Source organism: Bos taurus, chromosome X (genome assembly GCF_002263795.3).
Source record: "Bos taurus isolate L1 Dominette 01449 registration number 42190680 breed Hereford chromosome X, ARS-UCD2.0, whole genome shotgun sequence".
NCBI classification, from domain to species: Eukaryota; Metazoa; Chordata; class Mammalia; order Artiodactyla; family Bovidae; genus Bos; species Bos taurus.
In genome coordinates, this window is record NC_037357.1 from 57,305,899 (window position 1) to 57,325,120 (window position 19,222).

General features: G+C 37.9%; 1 protein-coding gene across 1 annotated transcript in view; it reads left to right on the forward strand.

Moving 5' to 3' along the window:
• COL4A5 (collagen type IV alpha 5 chain) overlaps positions 1-19,222 on the forward strand; it is a 251,096-nt gene that overhangs the window by 164,507 nt on the left and 67,367 nt on the right. Inside the window, exons 20-29 of the mRNA XM_002699862.6 lie at positions 4,074-4,247; positions 4,547-4,630; positions 8,926-9,018; positions 11,444-11,514; positions 11,799-11,990; positions 12,789-12,957; positions 14,921-15,013; positions 15,105-15,209; positions 16,432-16,529; positions 18,741-18,891. Coding sequence (XP_002699908.1) covers positions 4,074-4,247; positions 4,547-4,630; positions 8,926-9,018; positions 11,444-11,514; positions 11,799-11,990; positions 12,789-12,957; positions 14,921-15,013; positions 15,105-15,209; positions 16,432-16,529; positions 18,741-18,891 — 1,230 coding nt within the window. The remainder of the gene's footprint in view (positions 1-4,073; positions 4,248-4,546; positions 4,631-8,925; positions 9,019-11,443; positions 11,515-11,798; positions 11,991-12,788; positions 12,958-14,920; positions 15,014-15,104; positions 15,210-16,431; positions 16,530-18,740; positions 18,892-19,222) is intronic.

The following is a 19,222-nucleotide window of genomic DNA, read 5'->3' on the forward strand; positions in this document are numbered from 1 at the left end:
AGAACATGGAAGCTTCCCTGGTGGCTCAGAGGTTAAAGCGTCTGCCTGCAATGCGAGAGACCTGGGTTCAATCCCTGGGTCAGGAAGATCCCCTGGAGAAGGAAATGGCAACCCACTCCAGTATTCTTGCCTGGAGAATCCCATGGACGGAGGAGCCTGGTGGGCTACAGTCCACGGGGTCGCAAAGAGTCGGACACAAGTGAGTGACTTCACTTTCACTTTCAGAACATGGAAGCAACCTAGATGTTCATCGACAGGTGAATGGATAAAGAAGTTGTGGTACATATACATAAGGGAATATTACTCAGCCATAAAAAGGAATGCATTTGAGTCAGTTCTAATGAGGTGGATGAACCTAGAACCTATTATACAGAGTGAAGTGTCAGAAAAAGAAAGATGAATACTATTTTCTAACACACATATATGGAATCTAGTAAAATGGTACTGAAGAATTTATTTACAGGGCAGCAATGGAGAAACAGACATAGAGAATAGACTTATGGACATGGGGAGAGGGGAGGAGAGAGTAAGATGTATGGAAAGAGTAACATGGAAACTTACATTACTATATGTAAAATAGATAGCCAACGGGAACTTGCTGTATGGCTCAGGAAACTCAAACAGGGGCTCTGAATCAACCTAGAGGGGTGGGATGGGGAGGGAGATGGGAGGGAGTTTCAAAAGGGAGGTGATATATGTATACCTATGGCTGATTCATGTTGAGGTTTGACAGAAAACAGCAAAATTCTGTAAAGCAAGTATCCTTCAATAAAAAATAAATTAAAAAAAAAGTATATGCAGGCCATACTCTGTGACCACAGTAAAATGAAGTTAGAAATTAACAACAAAAACCACCAAATATTTTTATATTAAAGTACACATTTGTAAATAGCTCTATAGGTAAAGAAGATACAGAAATGGAGATGCTGCTGCTGCTGCTAAGTCACTTCAGTCGTGTCTGACTCTGTGTGACCCCAGAGATGGCAGCCCACCAGGCTCCCCCGTCCCTGGGATTCTCCAGGCAAAAGAACACTGGAGTGGGTTGCCATTTCCTTCTCCAGTGCATGAAAGTGAAAAGTGAAAGTGAAGTCGCTCAGTTATGTCAGACTCTTAGCGACTGCATGGACTGCAGCCTACCAGGCTTCTCCGTCCATGGGATTTTCCAGGCAAGAGTACTGGAGTGGGGTGCCATTGCCTTCTCCAGAAATGGAGATGATGAACTACTAAATGCTAAACAATTTCATATCAAAATTCATTAAATATAGCCAAAAGTCTTACACTTAATTGATCACAAAATTAGAGATCCTAAACTTAAATGAGCTAAGTTGTAAAAATAGTAAGAAATAAAACAAGCACATGCCATTTGAAGCAACATGGATGGACCTAGATATTGTCATACTAAGTGAAGTCAGAGAAAGATATCATGTGATGCTGCTTATATCTGGAATCTAAAAAAAAAAGGTACAAATGAACTTATCTACAAACAGAAATAGAAGAACACATGTAGAAAGCAAACATATGGATATGGGGGGGGGGGTGGGATTGGAAGATTGGGATTGACATAGCACACTACTGTATATGGACAGAGGAGCCTGGCAGGCTACAGTCCATGGCATCTCAAAAAGCTGGTCACAACAGAGACGTAGCACATGCATGCATGCACACACACGTATAAAAATAGATAACTAGTAAGAACCTACTGTATAGCACAGGGAACTCTACTCATATGGAAAAATAATCTAAAAAAGAGTGGATATATGTTTATGTATAACTGACTTACTTTGCTGTATACCAGAAACTAACACAACATTGTAAGTCAACTATATGCCAATAAAATTTTTAAAACAGAAGCATAAACAAAATAGATGGAAAACTTGATAAAGGTAAAAATAAAGTAAGATCAAGATAAAGGCAGGAAAAGACTCAAAATCAGTAAAGAAAAAAAGATACCATAAAATACAATTCAAATTCTTGAATTATAAGAAAACTATAAAATTGTCAATATTTTTGAAATTCTATATGAAATATACATTCTTCATGAAACAGAAAACATAATTTAATAAAAATTTTCCTGAGAAAGTAGGACACCTAAGTAGATCAATTGTCATAGAAGATTTTGGAAGGTTAAAGGTCTCCCTGAAAAAGTATTAGTTTTGTGGGTTGGTTTTATGAATGAATTTTACCAAGTTCCTGAGCAGGCAATTCTCATAGTTTAAAAACTGTTCCAGAACACTTTTTTAAAAAGGAAATTCAATTTAACAATTGATACCAAACTATGAATGTTTGGTATGATACCAACTTATGAATGTAGGAGTAACAATCTTAAATATTATCAATTCAGAAGTATATTAAATAATGTATTTGTAACTGAATAGTATTTACACTAAGACTACATGGATGGTTCAACATTACTTTAATTGACTACATTGACATATTGAAAAAGAATAGGACAATAGATAAAAAGAAAACAGTCAAAATTTAATACGTATTTATTTTTAAAAGGAAAAAAATTCTTTTTTTTATAATTTTTATTTTTTACCTTACAATATTGTATTGGTTTTGCCATACATCAACATGCATCCTAAGATTGGAAGGGAACTATCTCAATTTGATGAAGCAGTCTACTTCATACAGGAAGTATAGGACTGTGCAGGAAATATACTTTGTGGTGAAACATCAGGAGTATTCCCATTCAAGTCAAGAATAAAATAAAGATGGTCACCAATGGTCACCAATGTTATTTGTTCTTAAACTAAAGATCCCAGCCAGTAAGTCTGGAAGAAGAAAAAGAGGTATATGGATGGAAAACAAACCCCCCGCCCCACATTTTGGTTATTCAAAAGCCATGTGATTATCTACTCAGAGAACCTAAAAGAATCAAATGACGAATTATCAGAACTTAATGTTTGCAAGGCATCCAAATATGAATTGAAAATTTAAATGATTTGCTTTAAACCAGCAAGAAATGATTAAACATACAAGAGGGGAAAAAATCAGTTAACAATAGAAACAACAATAAAATTCACATTAGCAATCAAATTTACCCATGAATAAACCTAACAAAAGATGTATAAGATCTCTTTGCATAACTTTATAAAATATTATTAAATAATATAAAATTAATAAATAAATGGAAAGATATATGTAATTATTACTTGATGTGGGAATTCAGTATTATATACAAGTGATTCACCAAAATTTAATCTTTAAATTCAAATTAATCTCATTCAAAATACCAGTGATTTTTTTAAAAATGTAACTGATAAGCTGGTTCTGAAATTTATTTAGAAGAATAAATTTGTAAGTGTAGTGAAGATGGTTTTAAACAGAACAAAGATAGTTTTAAAAAGAACAAAGATGAGTATATTTTCCTTGCCAGTTTTGAAAATATTATAAAGCTGCAGTAATGAAAAAATGTGTTAGTGATGCAGGAAGAGACAGCAGAACAGAAGAATGTCCAGAAACAGAGCCATGTTTACCTGAAAACTTTGAGGTGCCTCTTCTCTTGTCAGTGGCTTTCTAGTATTTCAGAGATTAAGAGATCGTAGTGTCAAAGTGTAGAGAATTAGTTACTAGTACGTTTCCAAAAGTAATGTGAGTGTTAGTTGCTCAGTCGTGTCTACCTCTTTGCAACCCCATGACTAAGGCCCTCCAGGCTCTTCTGTTCATTGGATTCTCCAGGCAAGAATGCTAGAGTAGGTTGCCATTTCCTTCTCCAGGAGATCTTCCCGACCCAGGGATCAAACCTGGGTCTCCCACATTGTGGGCAGATTTTTTTTTTTTTTTTTGACCACCTGAGCCACCAGGAAAGCCCTCCAAAAGTAATATTCTTTCTTATATTCAAACTGGTACTTACATTATTGGGACTTTTCATCTTTTCTCTACATGTTGATTCTCATAGAAAAAAATAAGAACATAGCTCGTATTATACATAGAAAAAAATAAGACCATAACTGATATTAATACATTAAAGAAAGATTTTATCATTACTTAATGTCTCATTGAGACCCAAAGTAATATGTCTGAAATAAGATCATTTTGATCACTTTAATGGGTATTTGTTTTTATCTTAGGACCTGCAGTTATAGGTCCTCCTGGACCCCCTGGCTTTCCTGGGGAAAGGGGCCAGAAAGGTGATGAAGGCCCACCTGGAATTTCCATTCCTGGATCTCCTGGACTTGATGGACAGCCTGGGGCTCCTGGTCCTCCTGGCCCCCCTGGCCCTCCCGGCCCTCACATCCCTCCTAGTAAGCTATATACTTTTCTCCTACTAAGTTCTGTTGTTGTATTTGTTTTATCTTCATTTATAAGTGAATCTGATGGTTTGCATCATTCTTGTATTTCTGATAAATAAGAGTCTTCCGCTGCTTCTACTTTTTATTTATGGTGATTATTTGATATTTAAATTTGTTCTTCAAATTGTCATTAATATCATAGAAACAACCGAAAATAAATCTTTGTTTTTCTAGCCTATCAGACTTTCTTTTTGTTGAGTCTTCTGGATATTTTACAATTGGCTTGCTATTATTGCTTTATCTTATCTCAGGTGATAAGATATGTGAAGCAGGCCCTCCTGGCCCTCCAGGATCTCCAGGTGATAGAGGACTCCAAGGAGAACAAGGAATGAAAGGTTTGATCCCCATATTCCTTCATTCTTTCAAGTCATTAGCAAATTTCCCTATATCCTCCACCCTTCCTCAGCCACTCACTCCCATGGTCAGACCCCAAGACCATACATTACCAATAGTGAACACTTCCAAATTGTGATTTCCTGACCACTATATCCTATCTATCTAGCTCACTACCTCTAATAACCTGACTCCAACATTACTTCAAACTCAGTGAAACCTGCCAACCTTTATTATCCCTCAGCCTTTTGAAGTCTTTTCTTATCTCTTAACCCAGCTTAAATTCCATGATCAATCCTTGTAGTCAATCCCATGCATAAACTTTTGACTTCTTTGCCCTCCTCTCCTGCCATTGGAACCAAAAGATAGCCCTGGTAATTCAATAATTGTGGGAAATAGTGAAGGACAGGAAAGCCTGGCATGCTGCAGTCCATGGGGTTGCTAAGAGTTGGGCAGGACTAAGTGACTGAAGAACAACAAATTCCAAATTACCACCTCTTCTGAGCCTGCACCTGGTTTTCCCTTTTCAAACTTCTAATACATCCTCTTCTATTCTTATTTTAGGATTCTGACTTAGCTTCCTCCTCCACAGACCAGTTGAAGCAATAACAAGAGAACTTTCACAAATTGCCACCACCACCACATTTATTCTGCCTCCTGCTGATCATTGTTACTGCTCCTATCTAAAACAGTTCTTCTTTGTACAGTAGATTCCATTTCCTCTTGTTTCCCTCAAAGATTCATTTGAGAAATTCTTATCTCTCCCATATCATCAATTTTCCCCTTTCACTGGATCATTCCTAGCAGTATACAAATATGTCTTTGTTTACCCATCTAAAAAATATCTTATAATAATCTCACTTCAGCTGCTAGATACTACTCTATTCCTGTTCTTTCATTTGCAGCAAAACTCTTCAATAATTTTCTACTCACTGTCTCTAGATAACTCTCCTCTCCTCTCATTTTCTGTTAGTGAAATGAAAGTCGCTCAGTCGTGTCCGACTCTTTGCAACCCCATGGACTATATAGTCCATGGAATTCTCCAGGCAAGAATACTGGAGACGGTAGCTTTTCGCTTCTCCAGGGGACCTTCTCAGCCCAGGGATTGAACCCAGGTCTCCCACATTGCAGGTGGATTCTTTACCAGCTGAGCCACCAGGGAAGCCCAAGAATATTGGAGTGGGTAGCCTATCCCTTCCCCAGTGGATCTTCCTGACCCAGGAATTGAACTTGGGTCTCCTGCATTGCAGGCGGATTCTTTATAAGCTGAGCTATTAGGAAAGCCCATCGTTTTCTGTTAAACGTACTCCAATCAGGACTCGCCCCCCCCCCAACACACACACACTCGCATCACTCCATAAATGCTGTTTTTGTCAAAGTCACCAGTAGCCTGTGTGTGTTAAGTCGCTTCAGTGTTCTGACTGTATGGGCTATAGCCCACCAGGCTCCTCTGTCCATGGGATTATTCACTACCAATTCAAATATTGTCTCAGTCCTTATTTTACTTGATTTTTGCATTCTTTAAACAGTTTATTCACTTGGTTTTCAATAAATAACCTGCTCTGTTTTTATTCCTTCCTCCCTGGCATATATGTGAAAGGGAGCCATTGTGATTGGAGTAGACTGAGCCTAGGTCAGGGTGCATGGCAGGGCTGGGAGGAGAACCGTAGAATATGATGTAATATCATTTGAGGGGGGGCAGTCTGTGGCAGATCATACAGGACCTTGTAAGACACTGTGATGATTTTATCTTCTATGTGGAAAGTGTTGAAAGTGAAAGTGTTATTCTCTCAGTTGTGTCCAACTCTTTGTGACCCCATGAACTGTAGCCCACCAGGCTCTTCTGTCCATGGGATTCTCCAGGCAAGAATACTGGCGTGGATTGCCATTTTCTTCTCCAGAGGATCCTCCTGACCCAGGGATCGAACCCGGGTCTCCTGCATTGCAGGCAGACTCTTTACCAACTGAGCTACACACACACACACACACACACACACACACACACACACACACATATATAGTAGATATGTCTCTATCTATATAGATATGTCTCTCCCTATATACACTCTGTCTCTATATGTGTATCTCTATATGTGTGTCTATCATCTCATATGTAACTGCTATCTAAATCAAAATATAGAACTTAACCAGAATTCTAGAAGACTCTCTTGTGCATCCTAATCAGCACTTGGAAAGGTAACCACTGTTTTGTCCTCTCAGTTTGCCTTGAACTTTGTAGAAATGGAATCATATAGGCCCTTTTATGTCTTAATATTTTATCTGGTTTGTTTTGCTTAATATTATATGTATTAAATATTCCTAAATATCCATTCTAATGTTAATGGGCATTTGGTCTGGGGCTATTATGAATAAAGCTGCCATGAACATTCATATATATATTATGTCATATATACATATATGTGTGTGTATATACATATATATACATATATATATATATATATGTGTGTGTGTGTATTATAGGATATAAGCATTCATTCCTGTTGTGTAAACCTTATCGGAGAAGGCAATGGCACCCCACTCCAGTACTCTTGCCTGGAAAATCCCACGGATGGAGAAGCCTGGTAGTAAGCAGTCCATGGTGTCGCTAAGAGTCAGGCACGACTGAACGACTTCACTTTCACTTTTTACTTTCACGCTTTGGAGAAGGAAATGGCAACCCACTACAGTATTCTTGCCTGGAGAATCCCAGGGACAGGGGAGCCTGGTGGGCTGCCATCTATGGGGTCGCACAGAGTCGGACACGACTGAAGCGACTTAGCAGCAGCAGCAGCAGGATAGGTATAGATTTTGATTCTATAGATATCACCAAACCATTTGACAAAGAGAATTTAGTTTCCACTTCTCTCACAATTATTGATGCTGAGCCTCTTGTATAGTTTGTACATTCTCTTTGTAAAGTACTTATTTTTTTCTGTGTTTAATTGGGTTGTTGGATATATGTATCACAAATATATTCTCCCGTTCTGTGACTTGATTTTTTACTCATGTCTTTTCTTGAAGAGAGGTTGTTAATTAACAGAAATCAAATTATAAATGTCCTCTTTTATGATTAGTGCTATTTCTGTTCTATTTTAGAAATCTTTGCTTACCCCAAGGACCTGATGATATTCCTCTGTTTTCTTCTAAAAGCTTTATTGTTTTCCTTTTTATTTTGATTTTTGATGTATATTGACGTCATCTTTGATTCCCCCCTTCTTTTGCATTCTTTATGTGATCCATGAGAAAATCCCATTGGCTCTACCTTCCAGTATGTCCAGAATCTAACCAATTCTCATCATGTTCATTGCCGTCACTCTGGAATGAGCTTCCATCTCTCCTAGATCACTTCAGCAGTAGCTACTTACATAGTTAATATGTTTCCATCCTTGTACTTAGATCACATTCTTAACATAGCAACCAGAGTCCTCCTTTTAAAACTTGTCATATCATGTTGCTTTTCTGTTGAATTTCTTCTCCTAGATTCTTATTTTACTCACAGTAAAAGCCACAGTCTTCATGGTGGCCTATATGATATTTTATGATATACCACTTGTTATAACCTGTTAATGGTCTGAGCTGGTTTCCCTTCCTCACTCTATTCCAGTAATCTCTTCTCCTTGATGTTCTTTCTGTGTGCTAGAAGACATAGCTACTCTTTCTGCCTGGACTGCTCTACAGTTGTTGCACAAATGCCATGTCCTTTAAGTTTTTATTTTTATCATATGTCATCTTCTCAATGATTTCTATCCTGACTATCTTATTCAAAATTGCAACCTGCCACCCATCCCTAAGTATATCCAGTTTGACTTACTCAGCCAATGGTAGAATGTGAGCACCATGAATGTATGGATTTTGTCTGTTTTGTTTATCATGTATTATAGACTCCTCTAATAGTGCTTGGCACATAGTAGGTGCTCAGTAAATATATATCAAATGAATTGATTCTAAATATAAGCTTCTCTAACTACACTGTTGCATGGGAATATTGTCCTTTAGTGCAAACTTCCTTGTGTTCAGTCACTCAGTCATGTCCAACTTTTTGCAACCCCATGGACTGTAGCCCGTCAGGCTTTTCTGTCCATGGGATTTTCCAGGCAAGAATACTAGAGTGGGTTGCCGTTTCCTCTTCCAGGGGATCTTCCCAACCCAGGGATTGAACTGGCTTGTCCTGCATTCGCTGGGGTATTCTTTACCATAGATCCCCCTGGGAATCCCCGATAAGTTCTTTAGAACCTGTCTAAAGAAGATATATGTAACCACTGAAGTAAAATTTGTTTTTTATTATGGTTCTCTCTAGGTGACAAAGGTGACACCTGCTTCAACTGTATTGGAACTGGTGTTTCAGGGCCTCCAGGTCAGCCTGGTTTGCCAGGTCTTCCAGGTCCCCCAGGTAAAACATTCTGCCTTGGGACAACCTTTAAAATATTTCTTGCTAGATATTGGTGAGCTTATAGCTTTAGAATGATGCCAGTTTTTCCTTTTATAGCTAGTCATTCATATTCATAAATAATTGAATATGTAATATCAGTATCTGCTATGAAATAAATTATGCTCTTGCTTTCTGTACCTGAAGCTACCCACATTTTCTATTAAAGCATTTCAACAATATTATTCCAGGAAAAATATCGTCCTTATTTTCCATATGGTGAAGAAAATAACTTAAACAGAGTCAGACTTTTTTATTCCAGAAAACTGGGGAAAATGTTCATAATGCTTGACCCCTGAATATCATTTCCAGTGTCAGATTCTAGTCATTGGGATGTATCATATGTTATCATTGAGAAATGGGGTTTTTACTAGATTTTGGAAATCAACTGCCAATATCCCTCTTTATTTATTTTAATTTAAAAACTGTTCCTCTTTTTTTGTAATTTTCATTGGAGTACTGTTGATTTATAATGTGTTAATTTCTGCAGTGCAAAATAAATCAGACACATATACACACATATATCCACCCTTTTTTAGATTCTTTTCCCATATAAGCCATTACAAAGTATTGAGTAGAGTTCCCTGTGCTATGCAGAAGGTCCTGATTAATAAATTATCTATTTTATGTATAGTGGTGTGTATGTGTCAATCCCAGTCTCCCAATTTATCCCCCACTTACTCCCAGGTAGCCATAAATTTGTTTTCTACATCTGTGACTCTACTTCTATTTTGTAGATAGGTTCATTTGTACCCTTTTTTTTAGAGTCCACATATAACCAGTATCATATGATATTTGTCTTCCTCTTTCTATATATAACTCCTTCCCCATTTCCAAGCAGAACTGTATTTGATATCCATCAGACCCACAACACTTTCACTTAGCTGCTTCTTGGAATACCCCAATATTCTCTTGAAATCACACTTTATGTCTGAGTCAGTCAGGGCTGAGAATAGACACCAGATCTCTTACCTTTCTGTCTAGTGTATCTCCCTAGTGAACCATTTCATTTGGTGCTTGGAAATAGATTTTCAGCAAGTCTAATAGCTGCCCCTGGAAGTTCATCATCTAGCCTTGTACTTCTGGTCTAGTGATTTTCAAGCTTGGGAGTGCATCAGAATTATTTGGAGGGCTTGTTAAAACCCATATTGCTGGGTCCCACCCCCCAAATTTTTGATTCAGTAGACCTGAGATGGAGGGCCCAAGAATTAGCATTTCTAGCCAGTACCCAGGTGGTGCAAATGCATCTGTTTCAGGGAACCATTTTGAAAACACTGCTTTAGTAGTAGTTCCTCTAGTCTTTGAGCACCAATCCTTTTTCATAAAGTAAATTTTAGGGAGTGATAAACCAAATAAAGAACTGGTAGGAATCTAGGAAAATTGTTCAAGTAAGAACAGAGAAAAATATGCAGACTTTGTCCTTATCTCATTCTGCCTTTGACAATGGGATGCTTATAGAAGCCGAGTACTTCTATGCATAGTACTTGGTAGCTACAAGCTTTGAGACACTTTGGAATTGGAAATACACTGCAGATGGTGATTGTAACCATGAAATTAAAACACACTTACTCCTTGGAAGGAAAGTTATGACCAACCTAGATAGCATATTGAAAAGCAGAGATATTACTTTGCCAACAAAGGTCCGTCTAGTCAAGGCTATGGTTTTTCCAGTGGTCATGTATGGATGTGAGAGTTGGACTGTGAAGAAAGCTGAGCACCGAAGAATTGATGCTTTTGAACTGTGATGTTGGAGAAGACTCTTGAGAGTCCCTTGGACTGCAAGGAGATCGAACCAGTCCATCCTAAAGGAGATCAGTCCTGGGTGTTCATTGGAAGGATTGATGCTGAAGCTGAAACTCCAATACTTTGGCCACCTCATGCGAAGAGTTGACTCATTGGAAAAGACTCTGATGCTGGGAGGGATTAGGGCAGGAGGGGAAGGGGACGACAGAAGATGAGATGGCTGGATGGCATCACTGACTCGATGGACATGAGTTTGAGTGAACTCTGGGAGTGGTGATGTACAGGGAGGCCTGGTGTGCTGCAATTCATGGGGTCGCAAAGAGTTGGACATGACTGAGCGACTGAACTGAACTGAACTGAAGGATACAATGTTGTGTATACCATGAAAGGTTAGATCTACCTAAAAGAAGGGATTATCTCTGTATCTTGAGAACATAAAATAGAGAAATCAACATGTGACTTGTCAAATGAGATTGAATGATATTCTTACTTTAAGACTTGACTTCCTGACTTGCTGATGTTTATATAAGCTTTATCAAAATTTCAAGCCCAAAGCTCATTTGACTCTCTCTCTCTCCTCTCTGTGTGTGTGTGTGTGTGTGTGTGTGTGTGTGTGTGTGTGTGTGTGTGTATGTGTGTGTATTAGGATCTCTTGGTTTCCCTGGACAGAAGGGCGAAAAAGGACATGCTGGTGCAACTGGTCCCAAAGGATTATCAGTAAGTTTTGAGTATATTATAGAGCAAAAGAAGTAGAAGAAACCCATTTACACCTTGAGTTTTCACTTGTGGATATATATAAAGGAAATGTAGTTTTTATATTATGATTTATTTCTTTTACTCTTGCTGGCTCATATGTCTCATTTGACTCATAGCTTTGTATACTAAATGTTATTGGGCAGGTTGATTGGATAAACTGGAGAACATATTAGAAAAAAAGAAAGAAACTGATTTTCTTCTCTCTCCTCTTTTTTTCCTCTTTTATTTCTTTTTTAACCCCTCAGGGCATACCAGGAGCTCCAGGTGCTCCAGGCTTTCCTGGACCTAAAGGTGAACCCGGTGACATCCTCACATTTCCAGGAATGAAGGGTGACAAAGGAGATTTGGGTTCCCCTGGAGCTCCAGGGCTTCCTGGTTTACCTGGCACCCCTGGACAGGATGGATTGCCAGGACTTCCTGGCCCCAAAGGAGAACCTGTAAGTTGGCTTGATATTCTTGATTTTGTGGTGTCAAATTGTTAGTGATGTTTTCTAGGATGGGCCTGGTGCTGAGATGAACATCTAATCAATGCTTAAAAGAATGTGATTATATGTACTAATGGCACATTGTTATTGACTATGTAGAGTTTCTTTATAATTCTTTTCTCTAAGTGGTTTTGTTAATTCTTTCTGCTTAACCCACTATTATGTTGAGTACTGTTTGCTATGACCAAATAGGCAGAAGGTTAAGATGCCTGTAGATCAGTGTAAGTTTCCCATTTTCTTATCCTATATAGCCTTGTGTGGTTTTGTTTAGACCTGACAATAAAGGTCTAATTTGGTTTATATACAGTAAGCTTAGAGATTAGTATGAGTAGATGGCTGTGTTAAATGTGCCATGGAGCCTAAAGATTGAACATAAATGAGTAGAGCCTTATTTTGTGCGCAACACACAGCCTAGGATATTTAGGTAGAAAGTGATACTTTATAAAATGTTAACTAGCCTGTAAACTTCTTGACTTAACACTAGAATGTAAGCTTAATGAACATAGAGACTTTAGTCTATTTTTATTCTTTGCTCTATCACCAGTTCCTGGCACATAGTAGGAACTCAAAAAATATTTGTTGAATGAAAGAATGTATAAATAGAGTGATCACACATACCATCCCATAGTAACACACACTCAGTTTTTAAGAAGAACTATTATGGCTGTATCATTTCTCTAGCTGTACTAATACCAACCTACAGATAGCTGTTATATCTATGTATTTCTGTATTAACCTTTTCCCTTTCAGGGTGGAATGGCTTTTAAGGGTGAAAGAGGTCCCCCTGGGAACCCAGGTTTGCCAGGTCTCCCAGGAAATAGGGGGCCTATGGGCCCTGTTGGTTTTGGTCCTCCTGGTCCAGTAGGTGAAAAAGGCGTACAAGGTGGGGCAGGAAATCCAGGCCAACCAGGAATACCAGGTGAGTTTGCTATGGCTGTTTCATTTTTAGTTTGGTGCTTACAAACAGAAATGCATTATCTTTTGACCATTTTGGGTTCCTTTCATGAGAGGTGTTTTTCCCTGGCTATTTATATTTGGGCTTTCCAGAGCTCCTTAGCAAGGAAACACAAATGCGTATGTGCATGTGTGTGCATGTGTGTGTATGTTTTAAGAATGCCTTCTCTTTAAAGTTTCTCTGACTGTATTTATTGTTCCTGTTGTTGTTTTTAAGTGCATCATACGTAATGCAAAGTTTAACAAATAATTATAATCGAAACACACGCGTAACTACCACATGTGCCAAGAAATATACATTGCCAGTATTCTGGAAACCTATGCTCCCCTCTCTGTCTTTTCCTGTTAAAAATCTTCTTCCATTTCTCCAGAGGTAAACACTGCCTTCACTTTTGCATAATTTTCTTCCATAAATAGTTTTATCACCTAGATATATATTCCTAAATAAAGTACTTTATGCTTCTTTTTGAACTTTATGTTAATCATAGGGTAAGTATTCTTTATGTTACCTTTGTATATGGATATAGCATTTTTATTGCTGTACAGTGTCCCACTGTGTGTGTGTCACCATTGATTTATGCATTCTATTGTTAATGGACAATTGGATTATTTATTGTTCGGGCCTGGTATTATAATGCTTCTATGTGCATTCTCTTATATATTCTTGTGCTCTGTGGCAAGGATCAGCAAACTACAGTTCATAAATCAAATCTGACCCTCCACATGTTGTCATAAATGAAAGTTTTATTTGAACAGATTCCCACCCATTCGCTATTGTTATGCTTGCTTTTGCACTACTGCTGCAGAGGTAAGTTGTTGCCACAGAGACCGTGTATGGCCCACAAAGCCTAAAGTATATGCTGTCTAGTCCTTTACAGAAAACAATTGCCAGTAACTGGGTTAGGGTATATATTTAAGATTTGCATTTTTGAGGCACAGAATAAATACATCTTCAGTTTTACCAGATAATTCCAAACCATGTCCAAAGCAGTTGTATCAATTCATACTCCCACCAGCAGTATTAGAAATTTATTGTTGGTCTGTATCTTCAAAAACATTTTGTATTGCTGCTTTTACACTTTTGCCAGTCTGTTGAGTGTGATATATAGGGTGGCAGATTTATTTTATATTTCTCTGATATATAAATGAATAAAAATGAATATGCAATATCCATACACAAAGTTAACATGAAGAATACTTACCCCATGATTCCATTAACATAAAGTTCAAACATTAATATTTTCATATGTTTGTTGACCATTTGAATTTTCCATTTGTGACATTTCTATTCAAGTGTTTTGACCATTTTTTCTTTGGGATTGTTTTTCTTACTGATTTGGAGGGGGGTGTGTGTGTGTGTGGATTCTGTGTATTAGTTCTTTCTTAGCTATTTATTTTGCAAAATTTTCATTCACTGTGACTTGCCCTTTTCACTCTCTTTATGGTGTCTTTAATGAACAGAAATCAATTTGAGTGTAGCCAAATTTATCAGTCTTTTCTCTCATGGTTAGTGCTTTTTATGCCATGATTAAGAAATCCATCTTTATCCTCAACCTTTTTCAAAGTCTTATTTCAATTAATGAGTAGTATGTGTACTTGGACTTTGCACACATAAAACCTTAAAGTACCAGTAGTTAACCAAAAAGAAATATTTTTCTTTTGAGCTGCATTTAGAAAATATTTTTACAGATGCCTAATATTTTTATAGATGCTATCTTCATGAAAATTCTTAAAACTGTAATATACTTTTCTCTTTGAAATTTCATTCTTCTGTTTAGTATCTTCCTTGAAAATATATATAAGATTGTTTTTCTCTTGAATTTTTATTAGTTTGCATTTTCAAAAGATTATAAATATTTTTTTTGTTTTAATTAATGGAGGTCTTTAGTCAAGTGAACACTTCCTATTCACTATTAATTCCCACATAGGTCCTAAAGGTGATCCAGGTCAGACCATAACCCAACCAGGGAAGCCTGGCCTGCCTGGTCACCCAGGCAGAGACGGTGAAGTAGGTCTTCCAGGTATGTGAGGAATTTATTTGACCATGTCCTCAACGTTTGTTGGCTTCTTTCTTTGGCTACTTCCAGAAAAAAAACTGCTGTTTCTCCATAGGTGAACCTGGACTCCCAGGCCAGCCAGGCTTGCCAGGAATACCTGGTAGCAAAGGAGAACCGGGTATCCCTGGAATCGGGCTTCCTGGACCACCTGGTCCCAAAGGTATGTAGGACTGGGTAGCAGCCAAGGTAGGTTAACTGCTTAAGGTGATATTATTCTGTGATATAGTTTACACAATAGATAAAATATATTAGTTTTAACTTTTTCTATGTGTAGTTTGCTCAGTGCTCAGTCACGTCTGACTCTTTACTATCGTTTGGACTGTAACCCACCAGTTTCCTGTGTCCATGGAATTTTTCAGGCAAGAATACTGGAGTGGGTTGTCATTTCCTCCTCCAAGGGATCTTCCCAACCAGGGATTAAATGCATGTCTCCTGCATTGCAGGCAGATTCTTTTATCTGCTGAGCCATTAAGGAAGACCCTTTGTGTAATAAAAAGTTTTAAATGAAAAGTCACAGAATGTGTGTGCTAAAGTTTTGTTGTCTTTATCTAAAACTTTCCAGACAAGGAAACATCTAAATCCTAGATATGCAAAAATGATATATAAACTTTAAAAATCACAGTAATGTGTCTTTTGTGTTCACCATTATATTTTAAGGACTCAAAAGAGTTTTTGGCACATAGTAAGCACTCAGTAGATATTTGTTAAATGAATGGATTATATTAAACAGAAAACTGATTTATTGCACACATTTATCCAAGTAATGTTTTATCCTTAAGTCATATTCTCATGATTCACTGAAACTTCTAGGGCTGTTGTTTCAGTTCTGCTTTATTCTTCACAGAACTTTTTCTCATGAACTGCAAGCATGTGTCTTAATCTGAGAACAGTGCTTAAACGTGTCCTTAATCATTTTTACTAAATGACATCAAAAGAGTCAGATTTGATTTTATGTGTATATATGTGTATAACATCTGCGTTGTTTTTAGCTCATTTCCAGAATTATGTGGTAGGCCTTTTATCATACTATATCAAGATGTAAGCAGAATAAAAGTTTCTCTGCATTTTTGTGTGGAATTCATCTCTTAAGTTTAGTTCTTCTATCTCATTGGTAATAGCTTTTACTTTCTTTTAGAAGAGCATTAGCCACAAATGCTATTTAGCCCTGTATGAAAATAATAGGACCACAAGGTGATTGAGAGAGAATATCAGGTATTTGTAAGGCTTGGTCTGAAATAGTCATCTAGAATGTCATTGTGCTTTTAACATCTTACTGTAGTCACTAAGCATGATATAATAGGGTGAAATGTGGGTTTAGGAGTTTGGGTATCTTTCTTACAGTGTCTTCTCTTTGGGGATTAAAAATGACTTCTAATTTACAGGTTTTCCTGGAATTCCAGGACCTCCAGGAGCACCTGGATCACCTGGAAGAATCGGTCTAGAAGGTCCTTCTGGGCCACCAGGCTTTCCAGGACCAAAGGTCTGAGACATTTTACTTCCTTCTTTCTTCTTTTTCTATTCCGCCTACCTTTCTTGTGTTGTGCTTAGTTGCTCAGTTGTGTCCGATTCTTTGCAACCCCGTGGACTGTAGCCCACCAGGCTCCTCTGTCCATGGGATTCTCCAGGCAAGAATACTGGAGTGGGTTGCCATTCCCTTCTCCAGGGGATCTTCCCAACCCAGGGATCGAACCCACATCTCCTGCATTTCAGGTGGATTCATTACCATCTGAGCCACCAGGGAAGCCTTTCCTTCCCTTAGCTTTCTCTATTTTGACTTAGACATCATCCCAAGTCTGTACTATATAAATAGAACTTAACTTACTGTATTTTTATTTAAAAATATTTAACTCCAAACACTTTTTTAATAGTCCAAGAGGTCGAATTTGAAGCAAAATTTAAAAAAAATTCTGTACTTGTTTTAGAATGACTGGTTATTTGAGGAGAATGAGAGAATACAATCGTCAGCTTCCTCTGTGCTTTACTGTAGTATCGCTATTCCACTTAATCTCTGCCCATGTCTGTATGGTGGTTGGTTGAAATGGTGTTGAATATCACAAGTGGGCTTCACTGGTAGCTCAAGCAATAACGAAACCGCTTGCAATGTAAGAGACCTGAGTTTGATCCGTGGGTCGGGAAGATCCCCTGGAGAAGGGAATGGTAACCCACTCCAGTATTTTTGCCTGGGAAAATCCCATGGACAGAGGAGTCTGGCACGCTACAGTCCTTGGGATCACAAAGAGTTGGGTATGACTAAGTGACTAACACACACACACACACATCATGTCAAGCACGTCTCATACTTTTTCCCTCTGTTCCATCCCAGATACATAATTCAAATCACTGCTATTGACTTAGTAATAATAATACTGTGTTTAAGTTGGTTTCCTCTCCTCTTATAATATTTTATCTGATCTAAAATTTTCCTTAGTCAGTCTTTAGCAAACTATTGTAGTACATAATTATCCTAACTGTTCCTGTATTTTCTCCGTGCTTAATTAATTTAAATTTCCTGTGTTTTTATCATTACTACCTTTTTTTCCCATGGAAAGAAACATTGATCATGACCACAGTTCTCATGAGAAATCACTTCTCTAGTAATTGTTTTTATTTTATTATAAACCTTTTCAAATGAACGCAAAACTGCAAGGAATAATAACAATGAACTTTCATATACCTGTCACTCAGATGCCAAATTATCAAGATTTTATCATATTTGCTTCATCTACTCTTTTTTTTTTTCCTTGCTGAAGGATTTTAACCTAAATCTCAATATTGTGTCATTTCACATATAAATATATATGTTTTTCTCACTCAGTCATGTCTGACTCTTGTGACCTCATGGACTGTAACCCGCCAGGCTCCTCTGTCCATGGGATTTTTCAGGCTAGAATACTAGAGTGGGTTGCCATTTCCTCCTGTAGGGGATCTTCCCTACCCAGGGGTTTAACTCATGTCTCCCGTGTCTCCTGCACCGGCAAGCAGATTGTTTACCACTGAGCCACCTGGGAGGCCCATAAATACATATAATACTTCAGTATTCACCTCTAAGTAAATGGACATTTTATACAAAACCCACAATCCCATTATCATTCTTAGTCAAATGTAAAATAATCACCTAATCTGTAATCTGGAGAAGGCAGTGGCAACCCACTCTAGTACTCTTGCCTGGAAAATCCCATGGACGGAGGAGCCTGGTGGGCTGCAGTCGATGGGGTCACGAAGAGTCAGACACAACTGAATGACTTCACTTTCACTTTTCACTTTCATGCATTGGAGAAGGAAATGGCAACCCACTCCAGTGTTCTTACCTGGAGAATCCCAGGAATGGCAGAACCTGGTGGGCTCCCGTCTATGGGGTTGCACAGAGTCGGACACGACTGAAGCGACTTAGCAGCAGCAATCTGTAATCACATTTCCTCACTTGGGTTCTTTAGTCTCATGCTCTCTCAGATATTTCTTTCTTGTCCTGAAACAAGACCAAATAATTCAATTTGTTTTACTAAGCCGTTTCCTGTCCTTCCAGATGTTCTGTACTGCGTACCAATTACTTTTCATTTATTTATCCTATTCCCTGTATCATAGCAGGGGGGAATATTACCTTGTGTTGTCTGCTTTAAATTCTCTATAGTAAACAGTAAACACCAAGAAAGTCATGAGAATTTTGTTGTGTTTTATCATGTGTATGCTCTAGGGAGAACCAGGATTTGGGCTACCTGGGCCACCTGGGCCTCCAGGACTCCCAGGTTTCAAAGGAATACTTGGTCCAAAAGGGGATCGTGGTTTCCCAGGACCTCAAGGTCCTCCAGGACAAGCTGGCTTGGATGGGCTACCTGGACCAAAAGGTATGGAGGCATTTACTGCTTCTTAATTTGCTTTTAACTTTTGAAGAAATTGAAACTGTTGGTAAAGTTTATGGGTGATAAATCCAATTAACTAGAAAGCCCATGTTACTCCCCATCATGGCTTTTTAAAAATCCTCCATTGATATTTTTGTGTTTTATTTCATTGTATAGGTGATATATATGTATTGAAGTAACACATTTATAAGAAGTTTTCCCTTTATCTCATCTCCATCTACTATGTTCCTCCACATCACATGTATAGATATTTTTTAGTTATTTATCCTTCTGGTGTTCCTTCATACAAATACAAGTCAATAGGAATATATATATA